Source organism: Haemaphysalis longicornis, unplaced genomic scaffold (genome assembly GCF_048455015.1).
Source record: "Haemaphysalis longicornis isolate Haplotype H1 unplaced genomic scaffold, Haemaphysalis longicornis Haplotype H1 scaffold_13, whole genome shotgun sequence".
NCBI classification, from domain to species: Eukaryota; Metazoa; Arthropoda; class Arachnida; order Ixodida; family Ixodidae; genus Haemaphysalis; species Haemaphysalis longicornis.
In genome coordinates, this window is record NW_027526233.1 from 2,366,723 (window position 1) to 2,394,562 (window position 27,840).

At 47.1% G+C, this 27,840-nt stretch overlaps 1 protein-coding gene across 1 annotated transcript in view; it reads left to right on the plus strand.

The window, feature by feature from the left end:
- LOC144164209 (organic cation transporter protein-like) overlaps positions 1 to 27,840 on the plus strand; it is a 203,190-nt gene that overhangs the window by 111,189 nt on the left and 64,161 nt on the right. Inside the window, exon 3 of the mRNA XM_077694726.1 lies at positions 3,502 to 3,605. Coding sequence (XP_077550852.1) covers positions 3,502 to 3,605 — 104 coding nt within the window. The remainder of the gene's footprint in view (positions 1 to 3,501; positions 3,606 to 27,840) is intronic.

The following is a 27,840-nucleotide window of genomic DNA, read 5'->3' on the forward strand; positions in this document are numbered from 1 at the left end:
AAAGTCTTTCGCATATCATCCGAGGCAGACCTGCGCTGTTTCACGTAACTTTTTCATTAATTTGATCAGTTCACTTCGTGAGCATGCGCTCATCTTGTTAAGATGTCTTTGTTTTCCACAGATGAGTGTAAATCCTTGCTTGCTGACTTTCACCGATCCGTCATACATTTCAACGCTAGAAGCCTCAGGAAAAACATCGATAATATCACTAACTTTGTTGCCTCAGTAAACCACAGTTTTTCTTTCATCTGTACCTCGGAAACATGGCTCTGTGACGATGACTCTCACTTATACGGCTTTCCATCATACGCCTCTGAGTACTGTAACCGCACACTTGATAGTCATGGTGGTGCGGCCATCTTCGTTTCCTCTGGTACCTCTTACAGTCGCAGGCTCGACCTTGCAATTGACGTCACTCACTGCGAATCAGTTTGGATCGAGACCGACCTGCCATTCTTTCCTGATAGTCGCAAAACATTCATTCTCGGTTGCATTTATCGCTCGCCATCCTCTTCCGTCACTGAATTCTTATTTTCCCTGGATCAAATCCTCAACAAATTATCATTCGAAAACAAGGATATCTTAATTGTTGGGGATATTAATATAAATTTACTGGCTGATAATTCTAATATAAATGCAGCATATACCGATTGCTTTACTGGTTACGGCCTTGAGTCTTTGATCACCTCTCATACAAGATGCAATTTTCACGGAACAGACAGCTTATTAGACCATGCTTTATCTAATGTTGCACCGGTTCCCGTCGCTGGCGTTATTGAAACTGATATCTCCGATCATTTTCCAATTTTCGTGGCATTCCCTAGTGAGGCTTCCACTACCCAGTCTTCTTTTTTCACAACGATCTTTAACGCAAATAAATTTATTTCCGCTATATCCTCCACCTATTGGTCCGGCGTTAATTCATCATTGGATCCCATACAAGCATTCACTAAATTCCGTAGCCTGTTCCTTGAAGCAGTCAGCGTAAGTTCAACCAGAGTAAAGTGCAAAAAGAAGTATACCCTTCCTAATAATCCATGGATGACAAGAGCCCTATTAACCAGTTTAAGAAAAAAAGAAAACTTGTACAAGAAAACTAAGAGACAGCCTTTCAACGCAAATCTAGCGGAGCGATATAAAAAGTACAGTAACGTATTAAATAAGCTATTGAAAGTGGCGAAACAGCGTTTTTATAGTAATGCCTTCCTTAAGAACAAAAACAATCCTAAAAAACAATGGAAGCTTTTGAACGAATTCTTGTCGCCTTCCTCTGCACCAAAGACGATATCTAAAATTTGTTCTAATAATGAAACTTACAATCAGCCTAGCCATATAGCCAGTGCTTTCAGCACCTACTTTTCATTACCCCGTGATAATCGCCAGGGAATATATCAAACAAACTTGCCTCGTTCATCATGTTCATTTTTTCTTTTCCCTGTAACGTATGAAGAAGTGTCCCGTACCATCGGCAACTTAAAAAATACTAGTCCCGGATTAGACGATATATGTGCGCGCCACCTAAAAATTGCAGTGGATTATATCTGCGAACCCGTTAGCAATATAGTTAATCTCATTTTCAATACCGGCATCTTTCCCCCTGCTTTAAAACGTGCCAAAATCATACCTGTGTATAAAAAAGGCGACAAAAGTCTAGTTTCTAATTATCGGCCAATTTCAATTCTTTCTTCCTTCAGTAAGATTATTGAGAAATTATTTGTTAAGCGTTTAACTGAGTACCTAGATAAATTTAACCTATTAAAACAATGTCAATTTGGATTCCGTTCTGGAAGCTCAACTAGTCTAGCGTTACTTTCTTTAACTGATCATATTAAACTTTCTATCGATAATGGCTACCTAGTTGGCTCCGTATTTCTGGACTTTACTAAAGCTTTTGATACTATTAATCATAACATCCTCTTTTCAAAGCTTCAAAGCTATGGAGTTACTGGCCAGACCCTAACCTTTTTACAAAACTATCTTTTAGATAGAGAGTACGTTGTGTTCACTAACGGTGCATTTTCAGACGCTAAAATTATTAATCAAGGTGTCCCGCAGGGATCGATACTTGGTCCCTTGTTGTTCCTATTATATATTAACGACCTTCCAAATTGCTTAAATTCCTGCCATTGTATTTTATACGCTGACGATACAACAATAATATCTTCAGACAAATCCATCGCCGGTCTTGCAGACAAGCTAAACAATGAACTACAGAATATTTTAAACTGGTGCCGTAATAACAACTTAGATATAAACCCTGGAAAAACTAAGTACATGATCTTTAAATCTAGTCAAAGACAAATAAACTCACTTCCCCCTTTAACTCTCGGTCCTAACCTCATTGCTGTTTGCAACTCTGTTTCCTTTCTTGGTGTTTTACTGGATTCTAACCTAAAGTTTTCTTCGCATATTAATCACATCAAGAAAAAAACTGCATATGGTATTCGGGCCCTAATTAAAGCTCGTCCGCATTTTCCGCCTGAGGCTCTCTTATCACTATATTTTTCTTTCATTCATAGTCATTTAAACTATGGGATCGCGGCTTGGGGTAATACTTATCCTTGTCATATTTCATCAGCCCAACATATTCAAAATCAAGCCATTCGCATTATCACCAGGAGCCATTCTCAATCGAACACCCATGACTCATTGTGTTATTATAAGGTGTTATCCGTTAATAAATTGTTTCAGTATAATTTAAGCCTAATATTTTTTAAGTCCTTGTGTTTACAATTGCCTTTTACTGTAATTAATCCCACCTCCCTAGTTAACAGCAACACCACAAGGTTTTCATCAAATAGAAACTTTTTACTACCACGTGTTCATACTAATTATGGTAAAATGACTTCAACTTTTTCTGCAATACATATTTGGAATTGCTTACCTACTGCTGTGAAACTAATGAATGGTATGTCGTCATTTAAATCATCTTTGAAAAACCATCTTTTGTTCTGTTAAACTGTATTCTTTCACCTTTTTTTGCTTATTTATGTATAATTAATGTGACCATCTCCCTTATTTATTTCTTTTTTGCACTGCTGAACTATTTACTGTTTTAATTGTTTTCTTGACCATTCCGTTGAATTGTTACTGCCTACTATTATTATTACCCGTGTTATTATTTATCGAGGGTCCCTTTACAGTCTTGTACTTCGGGACCCTTGTCTGTACTGTTTTTTTCCTGTGTATTTTGTACAATGTATTTGAATAAACTTCTTCTTCTTCTTCTTCATGTAGCGTATAATGTGGTGCGTACCCTGTGCATGTAACATACACCCTTTGTTTCCAAAGAAAATTGTTAGCGATTAAAAACTTGCAAATTGAGCCAGATGAAATGCGGAGATTGATTCTGAATGGTTTTTATTTAGGCGGGAAGGAAGGGAATTTGAACGCATCAAACTGATCGTGCATGCATTTTCACTAAAGTGGCGAAAATTGCTTAAGTTTCCTGACGTAAAAGTTCTTGTTCGAACGTTTCGCATTTTTTTTTTGCTGTTGCAGTGGAGTTTGGTTTGCGGGAACGACTGGAAGCGCTCAGCCATATCTAGCGTTGCTTTCTTCGGATTTCTCTTAGGAGGAATGACATTCGGCCATGTTTCTGATAAGTATGTGTGTTCCCATTATCTCCCTCGTTTGCGTGTTGTGAAACACTTTTCTGAAAAAAGGAAAGCGTAATAGAAATATATGAGACGCACCTGTACTGATGTCCTTCTCACGAGATGAGAATTTACCAGCAACGTGGTGATAACGGGGTGACACCGACGTGGAATATTGTTGAGTTCTTCCTTCTTAGCATACTGACTAGCGGGACGCTTTGTAGTTAATATTTTGCTGAAAAAGTTTGGCTGGTTTTCCATTAGAAAGCCCACGAGTGATATAAATCCTACATAATCTACCCGAAAACGTGTTTGATCTGTTACTAAGTTGGAGCAAACGAAACGTAGTGCCTTTCGCGATGGTGGTTAGTGAGTCATGTCCTGACAACGCCTACGTTATAGGGTATGCTGACGGGCCAGTTGGTACATTGTTAAACTAAGAAAAACAGCGCACACGACAGCACGAAGAAATGTAAGACTAAACCACAGGCGCTGACGAACAACTGAGCGCTTTATTGCAGCAGAAAACATATATACAGAAAAAGGAAAACCACAGAAGGACCGATAATGACCTAGGAGATATCACATCGAAAAAAAAACACGATTTCTCGTAAACATGAACCGCCACGTGCCGATACAAAGTCTTAAGTTCAAGATAGGTACACCATTTCCTTTTCCAGAAGTGAAACTGATGCCTCACTAATACAAGCACCTCCTTTCTTTTTGATCTTGAACGCTTCAAAGATTTCCCGCTCTCTTCGCCCAGGATACCGCGTGAGAATCACGCAGTCATGGAAGAGGGGGGCGCAGCCGCAGGAAGCGAAATGCGTTGTCAAGGTGGTACTTGATGACGTCCTTACATTGTTGGCATGCCCCCTCAGGCGATCATTGAGGCAGCGGCCTGTCTGCCCGATGTAAGTGCGGCCACACGGTGACAAAGGAATTTCGTATACTACGTTTTCCACACATTCAACATAGCGTGTCATGTGATTTTTCACGCATGTGCTTGCCTTCGGTGTTTCAGCATTGACCCGCTTGCACAATCGGCCCAGTTCTTTCGGTGCAGAGTATGCGAGCCGAACATCTGCCTTGCTTACAATCTTCTTGAGGGCATGGCTGACGCTGTGGACGTACGGAATCACCGCTGTTTTTTGTCGCTCCTTCTGAGGGCTCTTTTCTGGAACTCTTGAAGAAAACGCGCGCAACAACCTCGACGCTAAAGCGCACACAAGGTCACCTGGGTAGCCGGCAGAGTTCAGGCGCCGGACCTGGGCGTCGAAACTATGTTGTACCTGATGAGGACAGGACCTGTTGAGAGTGTAGGCGGCCGATGAGGCGGAGCGGCCGAGCCCACGTTTATTGCGGTTGCGTTGGCTGCGCCATGGACACGACGAGGCGCGTAGAACGAGAGTGCCGTTCCCGAGGTGTGCCGGGTGCCGAGTGTGTTCCGTCCCAGCTGGCCAATCTGCTGATGATGATGGTGGCGCTTCAGAAAATGATGATGGTGGCGCTACAGGGCTCCCCCTCTAGCGTGAAGCGGGGTAAAGTGACAAATGTAAATAGCAATGCAGGAAAATACACTATGCACTATGTACAGGTATGTACAATTTGTCCGTAGTCAGGAAGAGTCCGTGGGCAGTCAGTGGTCAAGTGGCAGGGGTTGACTAAACGGCACGGTCCTGGTCGTCGGCGAGGTAGCGTCCGGGATGTGGGCAACCTCTGGTGGACGAGGCTGGGAGTGCGGCCGCGGACGCATTGCGGGATGCGAAGCGGCTGCTGCAATTGATGGTGGAGCGAACGGCAGGCGTAACTCGAAGGACATCGGCAAGGTGAAGCGCGGTGCAGCAGAATGACGACCGGAGTTCGGGCTTGACTGTGCTGCGGTGTTTGCTCTAGGGATGTGTCGCTGTCTGGGCAACGTGCGCACGCGCCGTGCGAGACGGAGCAGCGGAGGGCGCCAACGACAAGCGTCTCTCGAACTACCGGTGTGTCGAGTTCCTGTCGTGCAGTGCACTCGCGCTGGTTTCATCCGGGGTCGGAGAGCAGAGCGCCTGTGACACCGTATACCGAATACGCTCCTGTGGCAGGGAATCGGTCGAGGTGGGGCGACCAGTTTGCGGTGCGTCTGACTGCATGGGGACCAGAAATTGTTCTTTCGGCGAGATTTGTTGAGACGTTTGTCCCGCAATTGTTTCTCCGGTGTCTCCATCGTAGCCAGGGTGTCAGGACTGTCGGAGGCAGTGTGATCAGTTTCGAGTGTCAGTTGCACTTCCGAGGATCTTGAGCTATTGTCGACTGCTGGAAGCTGTTCCACCGGTGACGGGGGAGAGGGCTCGCGTGTGCGGGAAGGAGAAGCGTCTGAAAGATCCTTCTCACCAGTGCCGTGCGGCGAAGGCGGTGAAGTGTCCCAGTTGTTAGCGGCAAAGCAGTCAACACACGGGTGGGTTTGTGCAGGAGACGCAACAACGTGTGGGACCGCGCCATGGTGTGGCGTCGAGTTGGCTAAGTGAAACGCCAACTCGGAAGTGCCGCAAGTCGTAGTCGGGCCTCGCGCTTGTTGGTCAGGCAAGGGTGGACCTGCCGGCGACGTGTAATCCACGGATGCCGTTGGAAGGCGTGGTGGCGTGGACAAAGGCGTTCCTATCCCGTAGTGGTTTAGGACAACGGCCTTCAAGTCGTCATACGCACCGGGTCCTAGGGTCGGCAGCTGGATCTGCTCAATGAGGTCAGCAGGTAGCTTCTGTAGTGTCAAGAGGTACCTGATTTACGGGAAGCAGATGTCAGTTACGTAAAAATGGCTTTCGAAGATGACGAACCATGCAGCGTGGTTTGAGATGGCATCAAACGGAATCAACAAGGGAAGGTCGGGTAGGGCGGGGAACGTTCTTCGCGTGCCGTCGTACGCGTAGTGTCTGGGGAAGCAGCGTTGTGAAGCCATGGGGAAGCCGCTTGTCCGGGTCACCAAATTGTAGGCGGCCGATGAGGCGGAGCGGCCGAGCCCACGTTTATTACAGTTGCGTTGGCTGCGCCATGGACACGACGAGGCGCGTAGAACGAGAGTGCCGTTCCCGAGGTGTGCCGGGTGCCGAGTGTGTTCCGTGCCAACGGGCCAATCTGCTGATGATGATGGTGGCGCTTCAGAAAATGATGATGGTGGCGCAAGAGCATTTGTGAGAACCTCCATGGCAACTCCCCTCTTGACCAGCTTGCTGTGCGCCGAACTGAACTAAACTGAAACTGTGCCGAACTAAAAGGCCCTTTTGGGACCTAGGCGCATATTCCCAGCACGTGTGCTCATTACTGAACGTCAACGCAAGGTACAGGAACCTCAGCTGGCAGTCAGAGAGTAAATCCATGGTCAGTGAAAAAGGCTCCAGGAGGGACTCAAACGTAGCAAAAATATATTGAGCCTCTTCGTTGATCGTTTTTTTGTCAACCTCAAAGATCACGAGGAAATCGTCAACAAGTGAAATGTCTTGAAAACACCACGTTGAGGAATGACACTCTGCAACTGCCTGTCCACGCTGGCAAGCAACAATCGCTCAACACAGGGGCCAGGCACGATCCAATACAGACGCCTTCCTTCTGGATGTATAGGTTCCCAGCATACTCAACAAATGTGGACCGTAAGTAGAACCTCAACAGTTCAAGAAAGGCGGAAACGGTGGTGCGACAAGTGGTGGTGCCAGTCTGTTTTCAGAATTCATGTGGCACCAGCGTTTCCGCCTTTCTTGAACTGTTGAGGTTCTATTTACGGTCCACATTTTTTGAGTATGCTGGGGACCTATACGCCTCGAGCTTCGCGATCGCTGCGCCGCCTTCCGCCGCTTCTCCGCGGCGTTGACGGGATTTGCGCTGCGTGGCTGATAGGGGCTCGTGCAGTCTTTTGGTTCTGTTTCGCTTCTTTTCACCTTAACGCGCCCTAAAAAAACTCGTTATGGTGACGTCTATAGGCAAAGAGTACGTATAGGTCAATTAAAAAGCAGCTGCGTCTTTGTAGAGTATGCGATCGCCTGCAAGAGCTACCCAGGGACGCGGTTCTGCACGCTTCGTCGCCGCTCTTGCGGGCGTCGGCGACGGCAGCAACATATCACCCATGTCACCTCCAAAACATCAGGCACAAATGAATTCTACTGTCGCCTCGTTTAGACCTGATACTGGCACAACGATAGGTTGGCTTCATTTTGCAGCGTGGACAACGAATGCGGCCTCGTTTCGAATATATACGTCGCAGTATAAAATATGTTTCGGGGATGTGATTACCTTATCCCGGATTACCAATCCCGAGTAATGTGATTACGTATGCCTTTTATAAGAATATAAACCACGCGAAAATGTTAAGTATATTCCAAGCCTGAGCGTCGTTAAATATTTGCCCTTACACGCCTTATAGCAAGGACCAAGGCTAGCTAATGAAACCACGGAAAAATAAACGCTGTGCAAGTGCGGCATTAAGAAACGTAATACCTCTAACGGAAATGAAAAAAAAAGTGCAGCTTCTGACATGCTAAAGACGTTCGTCTAAACTTAAGCCAAGTAGGGTTGACTAGACCAACTATACACGAAAAGCACTGCTATTTCGCGAGACATCGGGGGGAGGGGAGGGGGGGGGGGGACGCTGTGTAAAAATTCGGAGCGGAATCCAGCAATGAACGTTTTAGTAATCCAACACACGAATTTCGCGTTCACTTTCCTTTTGTTTTCCTACTTCAACGAAGAGCTGATCGCATGGAGGGCGCATTTTTGGAAGTATACAGGGTAGGCTGTTCAACAAGCGATGAAAGGTGTCGTTGGAAGAGTGTGGTATGTGATAAGGCCTTCTGATTTCAGTTTCTGCTTGATTCTGCAGGCTCCCTGCGCCATATGACGATATTTCGAAGAAGCATTTAGTCGCGGACGTGGATTATATTGTAAGCCCGTCTCCGCGCTGCTCGAAGAGGATATATGTAGCAGATGAATGTTTGCGGGCGCTCACCTCACGACAAGACGACTCTGTCGAGTGCTGATCCCTATAATTATGCATTGTCCATCGTACTTTTGTTGAATATTCCCGAAATTAACACAGACTGGCTTGTAAATGGTGGTGGTCAATATTGGCAAACGTAACTGGCGTGCGGTCAGGTATGAGTGCTCCGCTGATTATGTAAGCGCACAAAACCGATTTAAATCGTAGTGTATAGCCGTAGCATGAACACCTGAGGAACCGGTGGTTACAGAGACACGGCTAGTAAATTCAGGTCAGTGTAACTACAATCGGCTCCATCATACGCCGGTTCCGCGACGCTGGCCTGTGACACACACCTGGCGCTTATACAGGCCGAATATACTACACTAAGATCGCGTCAGAAACATTTACACTCTCGTAAACACACCCCATTTGCGAACAGAGTGACTGCTCCACATAAACATGGATTTCAAATGCCCGCAAACTGTAAATCTCAGTCGTGAACGTGCAGCAAAAGCAGCCGCGGCACTAGGGAGCGGGGCGCGGACTCCCGCGGCTGCATTCGAAACGGGCCGCTAGCGGGATTTCAGTGGCGCCCCTACAGGCCGCGCTCGAGGCGTATACATCCAGAAGGAAGGCGTCTGTATTGGATCGTGCCTGGCCCCTGTATTGGGCGATTTGTTGCTTGCAAGCGTGGACAGGCAGTTGAAGAGTGTCATTCCTCAACATGGTGTTTTCAAGACATTTCCCTTTGTTGTCGATTTCCTGGTGATCTTTGAGGTTGACAAAAAAACGATCAACGAAGAGGCTCAAGATATTTTTGCTACGTTTGAGTCCTTCCAGGAGCCTTTTTCACTGACCATGGATTTACTCTCTGACTGCCAGCTGAGGTTCCTGTACCTTGCGTTGACGTTCAGTAATGAGCACACGTGCTGGGAATATGCGCCTAGGTCCCAAAAGGGCCTTTTAGTTCGGCACAGTTTCAGTTTAGTTCAGTTCGGCGCACAGCAAGCTGGTCAAGAGGGGAGTTGCCATGGGGGTTCTCACAAATGCTCTCAACAGGTCCTGTCCTCATTAGGTACAACATAGTTTCGACGCCCAGGTCCACCGCCTGAACTCTGCCGGCTACCCGAGTGACCTTGTGTGCGCTTTATCGTCGAGGTTGTTGCGCGCGTTTTCCTCAAGAGTTCCAGAAAAGAGCCCGCAGAAGGAGCGACAAAAAACAGCGGTGATTCCGTACGTCCACGGCGTCAGCCATGCCCTCAAGAAGATTGTAAGCAAGGCAGATCTTCGGCTCGCATTCTCTGCACATACAAAAATTGGGCCCATCTCCCCACGAGGGGGGACTCAAGTAAATGCGTCGCGTAGGGGGTGGGTGTATTGCGTTAACGTTAGTGTTTGGGGAGTGGTGGTGGGGTGGTAGTGAATGTGTTAACTATTATTGCTTATTACTATTAATTATTATTATTTCTTTCATATATTAATTATTACTTTCGTGATTTTGCGACTCGAGTCCCCCTCGTGGAGGGATGGGCCCAATTTTTCTTTTTTTTTGTGACGCAAGAAATGAAGGCAAGGAGTAGGTTGTTGTAAGTCGTTATTTATTTATTTGTTGCTGTTGTCGTTGTATTGGACGCTAAGAACGACGGCTTTGTGGTCGCTAAAGTGCACTGTTAAGGGGTCTTTAAAGGAGCCATGAAGAGAAAACACAAGTTTGGTTCATTCGAAAGATTGCCTCGTTAGAACCATAACGACACCACTTATAACGCAAACTTCGCTCAAATAAGCTACATAATTAGGAAAAAAGGAAATGACCACGCGACCCACCAGCTCATTTTCCGCAACAGAACCTATGACGTGACTCGAGAATGCTCTGCGATTGGCGGAGTCCGGCAAAAGCAAAAGCATGTTAGGCAGTGCTTACAGTTTGCATAGCGATCTAAATGCAAGTGAAACATACTGCACATTCTTTTTATGACAAAGAACGGTGGAGTAAACGGTTGAAGTTCCGAACGAACACGCAAGCGTGTATGGCAATGCTTACGAAACTACCGCCAGCCGAACTCGACATCTCGCCGTCGCCACCGTCGCGCTGACGAATTTTCGGGTTCAAGGCTCTTCGGGGCCAACGAACCGTCCCAGCACGCACAGCCGCGACATTGCTTCGTATCGTAATCCCTTCACAGGAGGTTAAAGGTAAAAATAGAAACAAGGGGAGTAAGGAACACAGAGCAGCAACGAGATTGTGCCACTCGTCGCACAGGTTTCGGTATGGAGGTCGTGTGGGCTTGCTGCTGTCGTTACGAGCTCGTTTACAGTTTACAACCACTGAAAACTTCAGTTTGTTCGAGTACTTTACAATGAAATGTCGTTGCTGTGTTTTGAAATGCCCATGTAGTACGGGTAAATCGTCGAGGGAGTGCGACATCCCCGCCGGTGAGATCTCCTTTCATGTGCTGCCCAACGACGAACCTCGGCGAAGCAAGTGGCTACGTTTTGTGAACTTTGCAAACGGAGGAGAAAGAGAGCTAAAGGAAGCACGAGTGTGCTCACTTCATTTCCGAGGAAGTGACTACTGCAGGGACCCGGACATGCTGGTGCTCGTCGCCGACTTCGTCAAATCGCCGTCAAAGCGCTCTGACCTTGGGGAAAAAAATTGCCGTACACACCGCGCATTGACGCTCGAATCTTTCTGGTCGGAGCAGAGAGCTCGAGCGAACGGCGTTCCATGCACGACACCGGCCAACTGGCGTAAGCGATACTGCTACTGAAATTGAAAAAAGGGCACATACGTACCAGTCTGTATTCGTCCGTCGCAACGGGGCTGACGAGGCAGCGGTGCCGACGGCTGGGCGTTCGTCTGTTGTGGCTATCGCGGAATGGTCGCTTTCCCGTCCACCGCGTATCCCACAACTCTTGCCGCTCGTGCATTGAGCGTTCAAGTGGTGTGAGGTTGTTAAATGCAAGCCCGAGCTCCTCGGCGAGAGTTTTGTTCTCCGGATCAGGCGATTCTATGACTAGGCCTGCGGGTGCACTAGGTTTTACTAGTATTTTTAAAATGGCCGCCGTCTCGGTCGACTCCCGCGTGTGGGTGCTATATGGAGTCGACATACTAAGTATTTGTTTCATGGGCCGGCTCGTATGACGCCATTGTTGACGTGACGAAATGTGCAATTTTAGCGGGAGATTTAAAATTTTGGCTTAAATTGCCTTATTTCTCAGTGAATAAAGCATCATTTGCTTCCGGGAAAGCGCTTGGGGTACTATGAAACGCCTAATCTTTCGAATAAAACAAACTTTTGTTTTCTCTTCATGGCTCCTTTAAGCAGTGGTCGCGCGTTGCAGCAACTGGTGAAGACGAGATCGATGCAACTGCTGCCGTGTATCAGCAGCTTCTTGACGTAGTTTGAATGAGTCAAGGATGTAAGGCGCGTTCGTAGCCTTTGATTCTGTGTCGGTTTTGTGACGCAGTGGGAAGAGCACCATGTACCTCGCGTTCCGCCCACAGGGTCGTGGGATCGAAACCAGGCGCCGATAACTATTATTTTTTTATAGTGTAGGGGGACGGGTGCGGACGGCCAACAACGCTGCACCTGTTGTTGAGAGCGAGGAGGGTACGTGGGAGAGACGCGCACCTGCGCCTCGCCGTGACGCGCATGCGCAGTGAGCGTGTGGACGCCGCCGCCGACGGTCGAGGGACATCGTGCGACTAAGAAACGCTCCGCTTTTAAAAACTGGGCCCATTGTGCAAGCGGGTCAATGCTGAAACACCGAAGGCAAGCACATGCGTGAAAAATCACATGACACGCTATGTTGAATGTGTGCAAAACGTCGTATATGAAATTCCTTTGTCACCGTGTGGCCGCACTTACATCAGGCAGACAGGCCGCAGCCTCAATGATCGCCTGAGGGGGCATACCAACAATGTAAGGACGTCATAAAGTACCACCTTGGCAACGCATTTCGCTTCCTGCGGCTGCGCCCCCCTCTTCCATGACTGCGTGATTCTCACGCGGTATCCTGGGCGAAGAGAGCGGGAAATCTTTGAAGCGTTCAAGATCAAAAAGAAAGGAGGTGCTTGTATTAGTGAGGCATCAGTTTCACTTCTGGAAAAGGAAATGCTGTACCTATCTTGAACTTAAGACTTTGCATCGGCACGTGGCGGTTTATGTTTACGAGATATCGTGTTTTTTTTCCGATGTGATATCTCCTAGGTCATTATCGGTCCTTCTGATATTTTGCTTTTTCTGTATATATGTTTTCTGCTGCAATAAAGCGCTCAGTTGTTCGTCAGCGCCTGTGGTTTAGTCTTACCTTTCTTCGTCCCATCGTTTGCGCTGTTTTTCTACGTTATAGGAATGCCACGCTACGAGAAGAGCAGTGCGATGCTATTAAACACTGAATATAAATGGTGACCTGGGGGGGGGGCTTCCCAGAGGGGGCTGAAAAATTAAAAACCTTCCAATGAGCCCCTTTCCCCTGAAGCCTTAACAATGCACAGGACAAAACTATGCGAGTGGGATAATAAAGCGGTCTCCATTAGGCATCCGCTTACAGTATTAACTCCGGAGCACACCAAATCCGACGATTCTGACGAATTCATAGCGCAACGAACGAGGACGAGAAAGAGGACACACAACACAGCGCTAACTTCCAACTAATTTTATTTCACACACACGCCCATATAAGTATCCACAGCCTACCCGCAGCCACTTCCCACTCTCACCGCCGATGCTGACGCCTTGCAGCCATGAGCAGAAAAGTTGCCTCCTTATCTGACAAACTTAGTGAAGGAACGCTCACACAGGACAACCCCGCTTTACTAATCTAATCTGCCTCTAATATTTCTTTGACATTTTGTTGCTTATGTTTCGAACGTACCACACATTGCTCAAACCGTGGCACGCAGCCGCAGTCGTGGCAGTGAACATACAAATGACCATCCCTGTAATTGCTGACATTCCGTCTGTGCTCACGTAACCGGTCTGATTGGCCTGTATATCGCTTCCCGCGCGGAAGGGGAACATCATACACCCCACCGGCTGCGGATTTAACACATGGCTTCCTATGTCCTTTTACACACCCAACCGGTGCTTTACAGAAGGGGTTAGTCACATCATGTGGATGTGCGTGTATGTGAAATAAAAATAGTGGGAAGTTTGCGCTCTGTTGTGGGTCCTCTTTCTTGTCCTGGTTCTTTTGTCTATGAGTTCGTCAAAATCGCCACACCAACTTGCCCAAGAATCCTTACTAGGAAATGCGACTATTACCTACCTCTTCGAACAGGTGCACACGAAAACGTATACGCGGCCGGGGCACGCGAGCGCGTGCCAAAATGCGTCGCCGCAACATCTGACGTTGCATTTCTGGTGTCGAGACATCCATGTGCGCGTGCGCATCCAACCACACTCGTGGCCCTGTCTTTTTTTTCACTCCAAGCAGCCAAGCTCATCACTTTCAGCGTTGGCCATAGTTTTAACCACGGAGCAAGATATATCTTGCTCCGTGGTTTTAAATTTCTTCGCCACCATGCCTCGGTCGCGCGCGCTTCGGCGCGCTTCGGCGATTCTTCTAACGTGGTTCGGGTGAAAAGGAAAAGGAAGTGCACTGGGGATATTATTCAGCCCAACTGGGGGCTCACCTGCATACAACCCAGCGCTTCGGCGGTGGAGTGCGCATTGCTCGCTCTCCTCCGATACAACTGATAACAGGTATTGCCCGTCTCGGTAACGATCTTGAGCCACATATATCCGATCGCGTCTTCATATTTTTTGCCTAAAACATGCAGTTGGTAACTAATAATGAGCCCACCAGCACGCAAAAAAATTGATGCGAGCAATAGCTAATTTGAATAAACTGTGATAAGTGATCTTGTCCAAGTTATGAAGCAATTATTGAAAAGAAAAAGCGCGGCGGAGACCGGCGAAGTTGTAGGCTTGAGAAAAGTGAACAAAAAGAGTAACAGGTTGCAATACGTGTTGAACTGGTTGACACGGACACCGACCAAAAGTTTCGCGCTTAGACAGTTTTAACAAACGCTATCGCTCTTAAACTCAGATATCAAGATATCGTCGCAATACGTCCTATATCAGAGCCAGACAGATCGAGCAACGCAGGCTTCACCCATACCCGTTCGCCGCCAAAGTGGACGAAGCATGTGCTGAGGATAAAAAGATACTCCGAGCGCCAAGCGCTCAATGCTATCATGTTTTCCGCTTGAAGTAAAAGAAAAAAGACAGGGTTGGTATACAGGGGTTGGGCGCACACTCGAACATCGGTGTCTCGACACGAGAAGGGAAACATCAGATGTCATCGCGATGCATTTTGCCACGCATTCGCAAGTCCCGGCTTATTTTGCCCCGGGGTGTACGTACATTCCAATATTTGTAGTGTAGGCGTTGGCTTCTACAACGCCTTCGAAAGCGCACCATCATGAGTGGGCACAAGTGGTCAATGATGTAGGAGACAAACTGATATAATTATTCCTATGATAGTAATATTTATGACGGTCGAAGACCGCATTAACAGCAGCAGCTATCAGCCCCCGCTAAGAGGTTGCGCGTACGGGCTCCAGTGATTGGCCAAGACACGGAAATGGTTAATTTTACACTTACTGACACTACACCATACAGACCTAATGAATTGGTTGTGTTGTGTACGTGTGCCAGGCAAGAAGTTTTCGAGAAGATACATGAGGCATCCAGAAACGTGGAATGTTGGGGACAACATTCTGTCGAAATGGTCAGTTATATAAAGTAAGTACAGCCGTGAGCTGAAGTAAACGGACCACGGGAGCGGTGGCCAAAACTAATCGCTGCGCCGTCTGGTTGCGCGGCACCTGCTGTCGAGACCACGCACAGCGCAGGCGCGGTCTAGCAACAGCACACATGCCGCTATCTTTCGCTTCTTCGCGATTGTCTCACGCTCCGATAAACTGACGGCAGGGGAACCGCGCTGCTCTTTTGCTGTCTGCTGGTCAACACACCTTCCGTGGAGACGGTGTGCTGCCGCAATCTGCGGCAACGCGGCTCCGCTGGCAGAGTGGGCGCGATCTCGTGCTTGTAGCTTTTTTAAAGACGATAGTCTTCTTGGGCTACTTAAACAAAGAAATTTTGGTCTGTCTGTATGTCTGTCTGTCTGCCTGTCTGTCTGTCCGTCTGTCTGTCTGTAACTCGATTCAGCCATCCGGCCAAAGTAAAATTTATATTGCACAATAGTCTTATATACTCACAGCCAAATGCAAACGTCTAAGCCCGGTTATATGTTCATACTTGTCAACTTTGTTGAACAAGAACAAGACACTACGCAAATATAAGACAGGAAATTAGTACTCAAGGGATATTTACAGTGTTTCTTTATTAAAAAAATCATGTATGCTTGGTTTTTCGATAACAAATTTTATGCTACATCTACTGCAGAAAACCGCCCCCTCCTTGCGGCATATGCGAAAAATTCCCCCGCACCTCCCCGAAGCGAATCGTGCAGAAATGCGAATGCATTGGGTGCACCGATAAGTGTGTTGCGAGTAATGGCGTAATTAATGACGAGAGTGTGAACGTAATCATTTATTCATCAACACCTGTTTGTGTTATCGTTGTACCTGACGGCCACAATCACTGCCTTGTGATCGCTAAAGTGCACGGTCAAAGGGTCTTTGAGAAGCATACGCGCGTCACAGTTTCGCGAAAAGACCAGATCAATGCAACTCCCGTGAATGGTAGTGGGGCACGTGTCGAAGCCGGCACAGAGACAATGCATAGAGCGCCTGGTCTGCATGTACTCGACCAGCCACTGGCCACTCTTCTTGCGCACGTCAACGTTGAAGTCGCCAACCAAGACTATGGGGTCAGAGGGTTTGGAGCGCACGCGCACACTTTCCATAGCCGCGTCCAGAAATGCATTCGCATTTACGACGACGACGACGACGAAGGCAGAACTACGAGGCGCGAGCGCACGTGCGCGCGCTCACGTGCGCTCGCGCTGGAGGAATGCAGGCGCACGCCGGCCAACGGAGCAAGAAAACAACCGCCTAATAAATGCATTCGCATTTAAAATCACGCGGCAACAGCAACGAAAGGTTCCACTAGCTTCGTTCCACGTTCTGCTTGGAACGCACGTGGAGCACGCCCACGCGGTTCTATAAACCTTGTAGTCGGCCGCCTCCATTCACGCGTGTCTCCGCCGTACTGCAGCACTGGCATCGAAAAACCCGGCCTGTAGCAGTGGAACGCGGTAAATTCAAATCGCCTTGCGCAAACCTTTAGTGTGTTTACCTTGGGATGAGCGCGACGGTACAGGAACAGCATGAGAGGTGAGCGGGAAAGCAAAGGGGGGCATTTCCTTCGCAAATGTCTACGAAGACTATCGTCTTTTGACGACATTTGCAACGGAAGCAGCAGATACGCGGCCAATTTTTTTTCACCCCCCCCCCCCTGCGTCATATATTGAAGCACAAAATGGAGCAGAAAAAAAAAATCACTGTGCAGTCGAAGAACATCAGACAGAACACCATGTTTGTCGGTTTTGAGGATAGATGATAAATTATAGCCTCCCGAGAATATAAGCGAAATCGAAAAATTATTGATGCTAACCTTACATGCTAAGGTTTTGACAAATACTGCGGTGTTTAGGTATATACTGCATTGCTTTATGAAATTGGGTTTGACGTATGAGGCGTATGTGCCATTTTGCAATTGCTCGAGAAAATCCAGCTTGGCAATTTTTTCAAGGTTGAGGCACCGACACATACATTTAATGTTCAAAAACTACATTGCGATATCATATACCATTGAGCCACAGTTTGAATGCCCAGCGAATATCGAAACGAGTGCAAATGCATTTTTCGATTACATTTATTTTCACTTCAAAATATTATTGACAGTTCTTGCGCACTTCTGAGACACGAATTGCAATTTAAGGATTTGATCCAAAGGCGGTCGTTCAGTCGACGATTGAAGATGAAAACATACCCGCCGCGGTGGCTCAGTGGCTAAGGCGTTGCGCTGCTGAGCACGAGGTCGCGGGTTCGATTCGCTTTTCTGATGGAGGCGAAAAGCAAAAACGCCCGTGTGTACGGGATTTCGGCGCACGATAAAGATCCCCAGGTGGTCAAAATTAATCCGGAGCCCTCCACTACGGCGCGCCTCATCGCCTGCGTTGTGTCGGCGCGTTAAACCCCACAATCAATCAATCAAATCATGCTGAAAACATTACTAGCTTATGGTCGGCGGCATGCGGCAAACAAACGACGGTATGCTCAAAACCGCCGAGTTTATCTACGCGTATTATTTTACAAAGCATTTGACAGGGCCGTCGTTCTCAGATGGGGGTCCGCAGAAAAAAAGGGGTCCGTAAAGACACTTCGGACTCTGTGGGTCCCTCCGCGATACTCCCAAATTCCTTTCTTTTCCAAACTATGTCGCTAACTAAAAAAGGTGGATTTGCCGCCTGACGCGCGCCTCCGCACAGCACAAATTTTAAAGTTGGCTTTTTGCACAACGCTTGAATTATGAAGAAAAGTCACACTCAAAAGGCGGGCATTGAGATATGTGTACGACCCACTTTGGCTGCAAGGGTTAATTGTGCAACAATAGGACACGTATCACCATATTTCATCGTGGGGTCTCCCACCACTTTTTCAAGCCCAGATGGAGTCGTCGGCACGCTACCGGCCAAGTACCACTGGCATAAAAAATCAAAGGTCGGGCAAATTCGTAGTCCTGTGCGTAACCCTATTTCCTTCACAAGGCCATACACTTAAGTTTAATTACAAAAGTCCCGCCTGCCAAAGACAAGTCACAACGGAGAGTAACGAGGACCTATCAATTAGCCAATACTAGGCCGCTGAGCAGCCACAAAGACAGTCAATTGTTGTGTGCCCAAATAGCTATGGGAGCCAACTCTCACTCTCATGCGGAAGCTCGAAGGTGTTTATTAAAAACACGCAACCGCACAAACAACAACACAACAGATCTCAACTGAGAAACTTCATCACGTAACAAAAAAACCTCGGATGCTCCGTATATATCTCCAGCCATGAAATGAACGCCTAAAATTAAGCTCCGCGCAGAAGATTCCCTTCTTTGATAGCCGGTGCCAGTATTCTAAGAAGACGGGCTGCGCACGTATTACAAAAAAAGCCATCACTCACTCCTTCGTCAACATATCTCTGTGGTAGTGGCTACAGTGATAGGGCGGTGCCCGGCAGTGTTCCTCTAACTGCGCGGCGTGATTCCCCTGGCGTAGATTAATCGAAGCAAAAAGCAGTCGCGACGAAGTGAGTGATAGCGGCCTGTGTGCTGTACTGGTAGGCTGCGCCTGCGCTGTGCACGGTCTCGACACCAGGCGCCGCGCAACCAGGCGGCGCAGCGATTAGTTTTGGCCACCGCTCCCGTGGTCCGTTTACTTCAGCTCACGGCTGTACATCAAACAGGTTTACCTCAGAACATTCTAGGCTTCCCTGTAATTTCTTGCTGAGAAATTGTTTTTCTTTTTTTACTACGGCTACACACTCGAGGGAAACGTGTGAAACGAAGACTAAGCAAATTCAGTGGACGTTCATTTCGTGAAGTCCCCGGCACGAAAGGAGATTGTGATGACAGCTGTATTCGCAAAACCACAGCACGCACGCGCCCATCCACACAGACACACACCCACACCCACGCGCACATACATTATCTCAGTGTTTGCTCGGGCGGATAACACGGACCTGGCCCTTTGAACGCAGCGACGGCGTAGCAGCGATGGCGTAGAGGTAGAACACCCGCCTCGCGTGCAGAAGGACCGTGGTTCGAATTCCGGTGCCGGACAATTCCCACCGGATTAAAAAAAAAATCCGCGTATTGATGGAATTGCAGAAAGGGGCTTGGGGTGCGGCCTGACCCCGGCGACCATTGCCGGTAATGCACTCCCTCACCAGAGCAGGATTGGCCACCCTGGTGTAGTAACGGCCACAACCTCCCATGAAATACGCCAATTAACCCTCGGCCCTCAGTCCCCAGCGGCTGCGAAGCAAGTGACCACGGCGGCGGTCAGACTTGTGACGCAGCAGAAGGTGCTAAGAATCCCTGGATCCGGACAGGCCGCCAATGGAATCTGAACCTGGCAACTTTTAACGCGCGAACCTTATCTAGCGAAGGAAGTCCCGAGGTGTTGTTCGAGGAATTAGAGGGCATTAAACGGGATGTAATAGGGCTTAGCGAGGTAGACGACTGACACTACGCTGATCGGCCTGAAATTTTTCAAGTCCTTCATGTCGCCTTTCTTATGGATTAGGATGATGTTCGCGACCTATATACGTAATGCCTGGGAGACCTGTATACGCAATGCCTAATGACCGCATTGGTGCCGGAATCTTGGAAGAACGCGAACATCATCTTAATCCATAAGAACGGCGACATGAAGGACTTGAAAAATTACAGGCCGATCAGCTTACTGTCAGTCGTCTACAAGGTATTTACCAAGGTAATCGCTAACCGAATCTCCGCAACCTTAGATTTCAGTCAACCTAAAGAACAAGCAGAATTCCGTAAAGGTTATGCAACAATGGACCATATTCACACGATCAATCAGGTGATAGAGAAGTGCGCTGAGTATACTGAACCCCTATATATAGCCTTCATAGATTATGAGAAAGCATTTGACTCGGTCGAAACCCTAGCAGTCATTCAGGCATTACGGAACCAGGGGGTAGATGAGCATTATGTAAGAATACTAGAGGATATCTACAATGGGTCTACAGCTACCATCATCCTCCATAGGGAGAGCAGTAAAATGCCTATGAGGAAGGGCGTCAGACAAGGAGACACAATCTCCACAATGTTATTCACAACATGTTTACAAGAAGTATTCAGAACGTTGGATTGCGAACAGGTGGGAGTAAGGGTTAATGGAGAATACCTCAGTAACCTCAGATTTGCTGATGACATTGCCTTGCTAAGTAACTCGGGGGACGAATTGCAAAGCATGCTTTCCGCACTGGGCGAACAGAGTAGAACCGTGGGCCTGAAAATTAATATGCAAAAAACTAAAGTGATGATCAATAACCTCGCGACAGCACAGCAGTTTGAGATAGGTGGCGAGGCAGTGGAAGTGGTAAGCGAATATATCTACTTAGGCCAAGTTGTGACCCCAGATCCCAACCATGAGGCAGAGATAATTAGAAGGATCAGAATGGGGTGGGGTGCCTATGGCAGACATTCTCAGATAATGAATAGCAGCCTACCATTGTCGCGGAAGAAGAAAGTGTATGACAGCTGCATATTACCGCTACTCACCTACGGGGCGGAAACATGGAGGCTCACTAAGAGGGTCACTTAAATTGAGAACAATTCAGCGGGAAATGGAGCGGAAAATGATAGGCGTAACATTAAGGGACAGGAAGAGAGCGGAGTGGGTCAGGGAGCAAACTGGTGTTAAAGACATATTAGTAGAAATTAAGAAGAAGAAATGGACGTGGGCAGGGCATGTAATGCGAAGGCAAGATAACCGCTGGTCATTAAGGTTAACAGAGTGGATCCCTAGAGAAGGCAAGCGTTGCAGGGGCGGCAGAAAGTTAGGTGGGCAGATGAGATCAAGAAGTTTGCGGGGATAAATTGGTCACAGTTGGCACAGGACCGAGGTAATTGGAGAATAATGGGAGAGGCCTTTGCCCTGCAGTGGGCGTAGATAGGCTGGTGATGTTGATGATGATGATCCCGGTTGTGCTGGTCAAGAGGAACAATAGCGCCCCGCTATACTCTGTTGTAATATCTGGGTACCCATTTCCTTCCATGAGGTCCTCGAACGCCTTCTCCTCCGGGCTTGAGGTCAACAGCAGATCCTTGAGGGTCTTGTACTGCTGCTTCCCGAGATCTTTGATGAAAGGGGGCTTCTTCAAGCTGTCGTCTTCAATTCGGGTAACCTTCCAGTAGTGATTGAACCTCTCGACGAACGAAGTCGTCATCGCCGTCTTCGACGTAAGCGTCAAACTCCCAGAACTTTGACATGCTTCAGTCAACTCCCCTTCAACAGCAGACCCGAACACGCCGGTAACGCTATCAGTTTGCCGCCATGTTCATCACCAGTTGATGTAGCCAATCATAGTCACCCCAAGTGCCGGGGAAGGAAATAACGTATATTTGAACAAGCGCCCTACTCTTATACTCGCCGCTCGCGGCGCATGCGCACTGGCGGTACTTGCGTCAGCGCCGTGCCACAATAGAACCAACTGCAGCGGCGCGCCATCCGAAGCAGGTGTCCGGAGGACTGGACGGCATACCGCCGGGCGGACGCAAAGTGCAGGAGGAGCATTCTGACGAGCTAGTTGGTCTGACATGATACAAATAAAATTGCACTACAAGGATGGGAGGACAGAAGACGACACACCACATAGCGCAGAGGTGCGCTGTGTGGCCTGTCTTCTGTCATACCGTCCTTGTAGCGGAATTTTATTTACATCATGCAGGAGGAGGGCCCGGAACCCTCGGAGGGAGAGCTGCGAAACCTCGAGGGAGAGCTGCGAAACCTACGTTTCAGATGCTGTGAAACCTCGAAGTTACCCAGCGGAGGCCACACCTGCGCCTCTTCAACCGAGTGGGGAGGTCCAATGTCCTTCCGGCACCCTGGTTGGTGGGGCTAGTACTGTATACACGACAGGGGCCGGGAAACCATCTGCATTCTTTCTTTAATGGCTGACACAACCGATCGCGCGCTCGCCCTGCGAGGAGCTGATGTTCTTCCTCTTCAAGTAATATGATGGTGATATTTAAGAGATTCCCGCCCCCCAAAGTGCGCTAGGATGGTCTGTAGCGCGCTTATTTGAAGCAGTCCTCGAGCTGTTTTGTTGAATGCCACGTGTTTTGTTGAATGCCATATCAGCGCCTTGTTGCTTCGCCTTACAAGACACACTCTGGCCACACTGTCACGTTCCGGATACTTCTCGATTTCCCAGAACATTCCCAGAACATTCTCCATCCGGTGCCTCCTAGTAGAACACCGCCTTTTCCTAACGTTTAGCCGGTCGTTGCCACTGTGCGTAGTGTTGCTCCGACTTCATTCAGGTACTCTCGATGCCATCTTACCCACCAAGCCATTGTGATTTGACGCCGACTTCTAAAGGCATCTTCGATATCACCGAGAATGACCTGCTATTCATGATTGAGCTGCTGTCGTCCTCCGATGTACGTCCGCAGGTGTAATTGCCCTTAGCGAAAATATGCCGTATTTTTAATTTATTTTGAATGCATTTAATACATATATTAACTTTGTATTTATTCTGCATTATTTTGTCCACATTCGAAATGCATTTCGAATACATTTACAATGTATTTAAAATGTACCTCGAAAATACATTAGCAGTGCATGAAAAATATATATTTAATGCATTTGAAATGCATTAAAAATGCTCAGAAAATGTAATTTTAAATACGTGCAAAATGTATTAGTAATGCATTTTAAATGCACATGAAATACTGCTTCAAATATACTCAAAATGTGTTACTAGTGTATACTAAATAAAACCCAAATACATTGAGAGATGCCATGGCAATGTGTCTTAGTGGGACTTGTTACCGTTCAACTAGAAACTATCATATTGTAGTTTCAAAAAGTTTAATAGGCACTAGGCTAAAGATATGCTCCATTATTTGTGAAAATGTAAACGGGCCATGCTCGGAATGCGGGCCTGCAAATGACTGAAAAGAACAGCATGTATGCGCACAAATTGGCAGTTTGAAACTTGTTTATTGTACACCTCAGTCGAGTGGCCAATTTTGCGATTACTAAGCAGCAGGAATGAATGCCCTTCAGCCACCTCGGTAGCCAGCGCAGATGAAGCGTTGTGCATGAGAGTCTTCGTACTTTGGATTCTCCACGCGGGAACTTTCAGCAGCACCTGCAGTGAAAAGAAAATGGGAAAATATTAGTGAAACACTTTTTTTAGAGGCAAATAAATTTTAAATCAATCAGGACTTTTCTCTAGCCGTGCCAACGTACCTCGCGAGCAAGAACTTTTTAGTTTCCCCTTCAGAGAAAAAAAAGCCCTCCGTGAGAACAATGCCCCTTTGAAGGACGTAAGACAATTTATGTAATGGTAAGCATAGTTTATATTGTGATGCGGCATCGGATCTTCAATACCATTTTTAAGAAAGAATGGTGGGAGGGGGTGCGCGAGGCTTATGTTTGGACATTGTCTAGGGATAAAAATTAGCGAGAATTAGGAAAAAAAAGACAGAGCTAAGATAAAAACGTTACCAACATGCAACAGAGTTCTTAGAGTTATGCTACTTCTCTTACTTAGGCGCTTGAGTTAACTTGAAATGGTGGCAATTCTAGTTTTTCAACTAACTTGGACAAAACTGGTCTGTGACCTCGCAGGACGCTAATAAAATAAGATAAGCAGTAATCTTATTAACTACAATTATTGTTATGTGTTCCATATTTCGGCGTCACCTTCTTCGGAGATTACGTTCTAAAAAAAATAGTGCGCAGCGAAACAATTTAAAATTGCATGGGCAGGATTGCAGTAGAAAGCTTACATAAATGTCATTAGATTGGCGTGTGCACTCAACAATGCTTTCAAAGGAACGGCAAAGCAAGGTTATTTCGAAAAAGAAGAAAAATTTCACGCCGTCCTTAAAATAACAAGCTCTCATATCGTAGGCACCTCACCGAAGCGATTAAAATAAGCAACGCCAGAAAACGTGTATTTGTGCTTGCACACACATGTAATTTTTTTGCTCTCCGCCGCACATTACCGGCAGGTAATTTTATACTTTTTGCTGTACACAGACAACGTCATCATTTAATTAGGGAGCAACGTGGAAAATTATTGTAAATGCTCGCGTCTTTAATATACAAAAAAGAGATAAACACCTGTTAGCGTCAGGGACCATCAAGTAAAAAGTATTTCCTTCGTAAATACTCGTTACACCTATAAGAAACTCGTTTAAGTACACCCTTTAGACGCAAATGGGCAATTGCCGCTTCTAAACACACACAACCGCCAAGCAGCCCACGCTGTTTTCGGTGCCTTTGGGCACATTTTTGAAATTCGATGGCGTGGTCCAGCGGTAGCGCGTCGGGTTCCGCGTGTCTGTCACTCGACCACGAGCGCGCCGAAGGGCCTCTCGGAACGCGCACACGTGTTCGTGAATGCGCTACGAAATGAATACAGCAAGGAGGGAAAAAGTTGCTAGGAAACACAAAAGAGGAAGGGTCCAACGTCCTGACGTTTCGCGAAGTTTTGGGGGAGCAATCCAAGGAACAAAAGAGACGAACCCGCCCGGGGGACCCGTTCCGAGAACCGAGGGGTCTCGGGCGGGGGAACTGGTTGCCTCCCTCGAAGTCCCCCTCCTCACCAGCCTTCCTTCTCCTTCCTTCCTTTGCTGGTTCTTGGTTATGGGTGGCGGTAGGAACAGAAACTGATTGTAACTTGGGGGCTACTCTCATACAGTTTGTCTTAGATGGACAAATCATTTGTAGTCCCTGGGCATGAAGCACTTTCGCTACTGCCACTTGCACCGAAGATTACGTGGGTCGCTTTTAACACTTTTGGTCACTTCGAAACAGACGGCATAAACTCTTTCATGGCTTTAGTTGACAGAATGGCGACATGCGACCGACAAAAATCGCGAAGGCTGCTCGGATTCTCGTAGGCCCGGCCATGCGCATTAGTCGGATGCATGTATTCCACAGACTGGGTTCCTTCCCCGTACGGCGGCTTCTGTGAACATGCGCAGCTGTGAGCAGCTGCTGCGAACAGAAAACAAAAGAAAGCTGCGTCCCTGGATACACTTCGCAAATTTTTCAAGCGCGTAAACATGGACGGCGGACTTTCTGTGAACAGGCTGTGCTAAATACGTTCCTGGCTGTTATGTGTTTAATGCCAGTGTTAGTCCTCAATAAGTTAAGAACGGAATAACTCGATCTACAAGGAAACTCGTAGCAAAAGTCCCCCGTCCACTCAGCAGGGCCAGAGCTAAAAATTAGGCGCAAAAAGGAAAGCACTAAAATCCAATTTTTTACGTCTTCTTGCTGTCGTTGATTTGTGAGTACATTCCCTTGCACGGAGTAGTTACGGTAGGAAATCCTGCTCGCAGGTGGAGGTAAGCTTAACAACCACGTGCGGATTTCATAAAGGGCATTAGCACTCTTCGATTGCAAGGCAAACATACATCCATTAATTGTAGTGCGACACCGTACACGCAAATAGCCGGTATATCGTGCTTACCTTGGCTAGACGGCCAACGCCGCTGCAACGCGCCGTCCAAGCAGAGACTGCGTCCACCCGACGACCGCGCGTTGAGGAGTCCGAAAGCACCACAGGACAGGCAAAAGAAACGCAGCGAAGGCAGACAAAACGTGAAAGAGGGGTGCGCCGCTCAGCTCGCGCCGCAGGTGCCGGGCACAGAGAAGGAGGTAGTGAGCGACAGTGAGAGGCGCCGAGCTGATCGCCCTCGCAAGCATAGCCAGGGTTGTCCATCTAAGGCGAAGACTAACCATCGGCCTGTATTGGCGCCTTAACAGGTTGCCTCCTCATGTGCTTTAACATGAGTGTTCAATAAAGTTTCACTCACTCACTCCATCTAAGGCGAATATTTTTCAGAAAAAAAAAATTTTCCAAGCCTCCACAGCGATTCCGTCGTAACAACGCTGGCAAAGTGCAAATGTTTTCGTACAACTCGTTGAATTCGATGTTTTTGCTTTGCCGATTGCGTTGGAACACCGCCGCTTACATATTTGTACACCGAGTTCCTCTCTAATACGCAGAGTTATGTAGACAGCGCAGTAAGTGAAAGTATCTCTCTCAGTTTCTTTTATTATAAGGAAACATCGAGGAGAAATTCTCAGTACGTTTATTCATTTGAGATGTATTTTATCCGCCACTTCAGATATGCTTTACGTGAATCTTACAATTCAGCAACTGAAGCAGCGCCTGCCGTGTACTCGAAATGTATTTCGGCAAAGCTTTATGAATACATTTAAGATGTATTTTCAATAAGTATTTTTCATGCTTTGAGAGTGTATTTCTACCATGTTCGTTCCACAAACGTAAAAGGCATTTGAAATATATTTCGAATATATTTGGAGTATATTTCCATGCTTCGGCACACTTTTAAAGTATACTCAGAGTGCTGCTGTAAATGTAGTTAGGTAAGTGTATTTTTATAATATTTACAGTGCATTTACACCATGATCGTTTGGCGGGAAGAAATACATTTTCAATATATTCTGAATGCCTTAAGCACACATTCGTGAGGTTCAGTGCATTTTTAATCTATTTGGAGGGTAATTAAAAGCACTGTATTTTTCCCGCATTTTTAATAATGTATTTTCAATATTTACTAAAAATTGAGAAAATGCAATTTTTAATGCACTTAAAATACATTTACAAATACAAAGCATATTTGAAATGCACTTCAAGCGTACTCGTACGTATTTCAAACGTATTACTTTTCGCTAAGGGTGTCATGGGCTGTGCAGGCTCGCTGTAGACGTAGGTTAAGCCATTCGAAGCTCCTTCCAGTTCTGTCACGATAGTTTGCATATTCTGGCGTTTATTTTGCTCATGGAGGTCTTAAGGCTCCTTATAAGGTGATTGTGAAAACCTCCCCAAATCTGAAGCATCATTTTTGTGTCGTCATACAATTGGATGGATTTACCGATCATTGCCGCTCCGAGTATAATATCACCGACAGAAATTGCCCTCTGTTGCTTTTCTATTGTCCTTGAAAATTCAAAATTCATTTCTTTACAACTATATACAACTGTTCCAGCTGTACAACTATGCTCCGGTTTCTGAATGTCCCCTTTCCCATTCTCCAAGTTCGAATTTCATCCGTAGCCTTCCCTGGCAGTCGTGTTTCCATCATGGAAATCGAATGTGCTTACCTGCAAAAGTGCTTTTTCCAGATCTCCGGTTAAAGCTATCTTATCTTTCGGGAAGATTAAAAGCATGGAAAATACGTCTTTGTTGAAGTTTCGTCCTGCTTCTAAGATGTCGTTCAGCAACCTGTCTTTTATCGAGCTTGAGGACAAGTCGAAAACGACTCTAACTTTTGTTTTCGCTCGGTCCTTCCTAATTACTGCGGGGTGAGGCATATAGTAGGAAAGATTGTTCGTTTGTCCTGCCTTCACATTGACTGTTTCGGCTACACCAGAGGTGAAATATGCCGAGATCGCCTCGTCATATCTCCTGAGAGAATCACTCTTCTTAAGCCTGGTTGTTGACCCGCCGCGGTGGCTCAGTGGCTAAGGCGTTGCGCTGCTGAGCACGAGGTCGCGGGTTCGATTCCCGGCCGCGGCGGCCGCTTCTCTGAT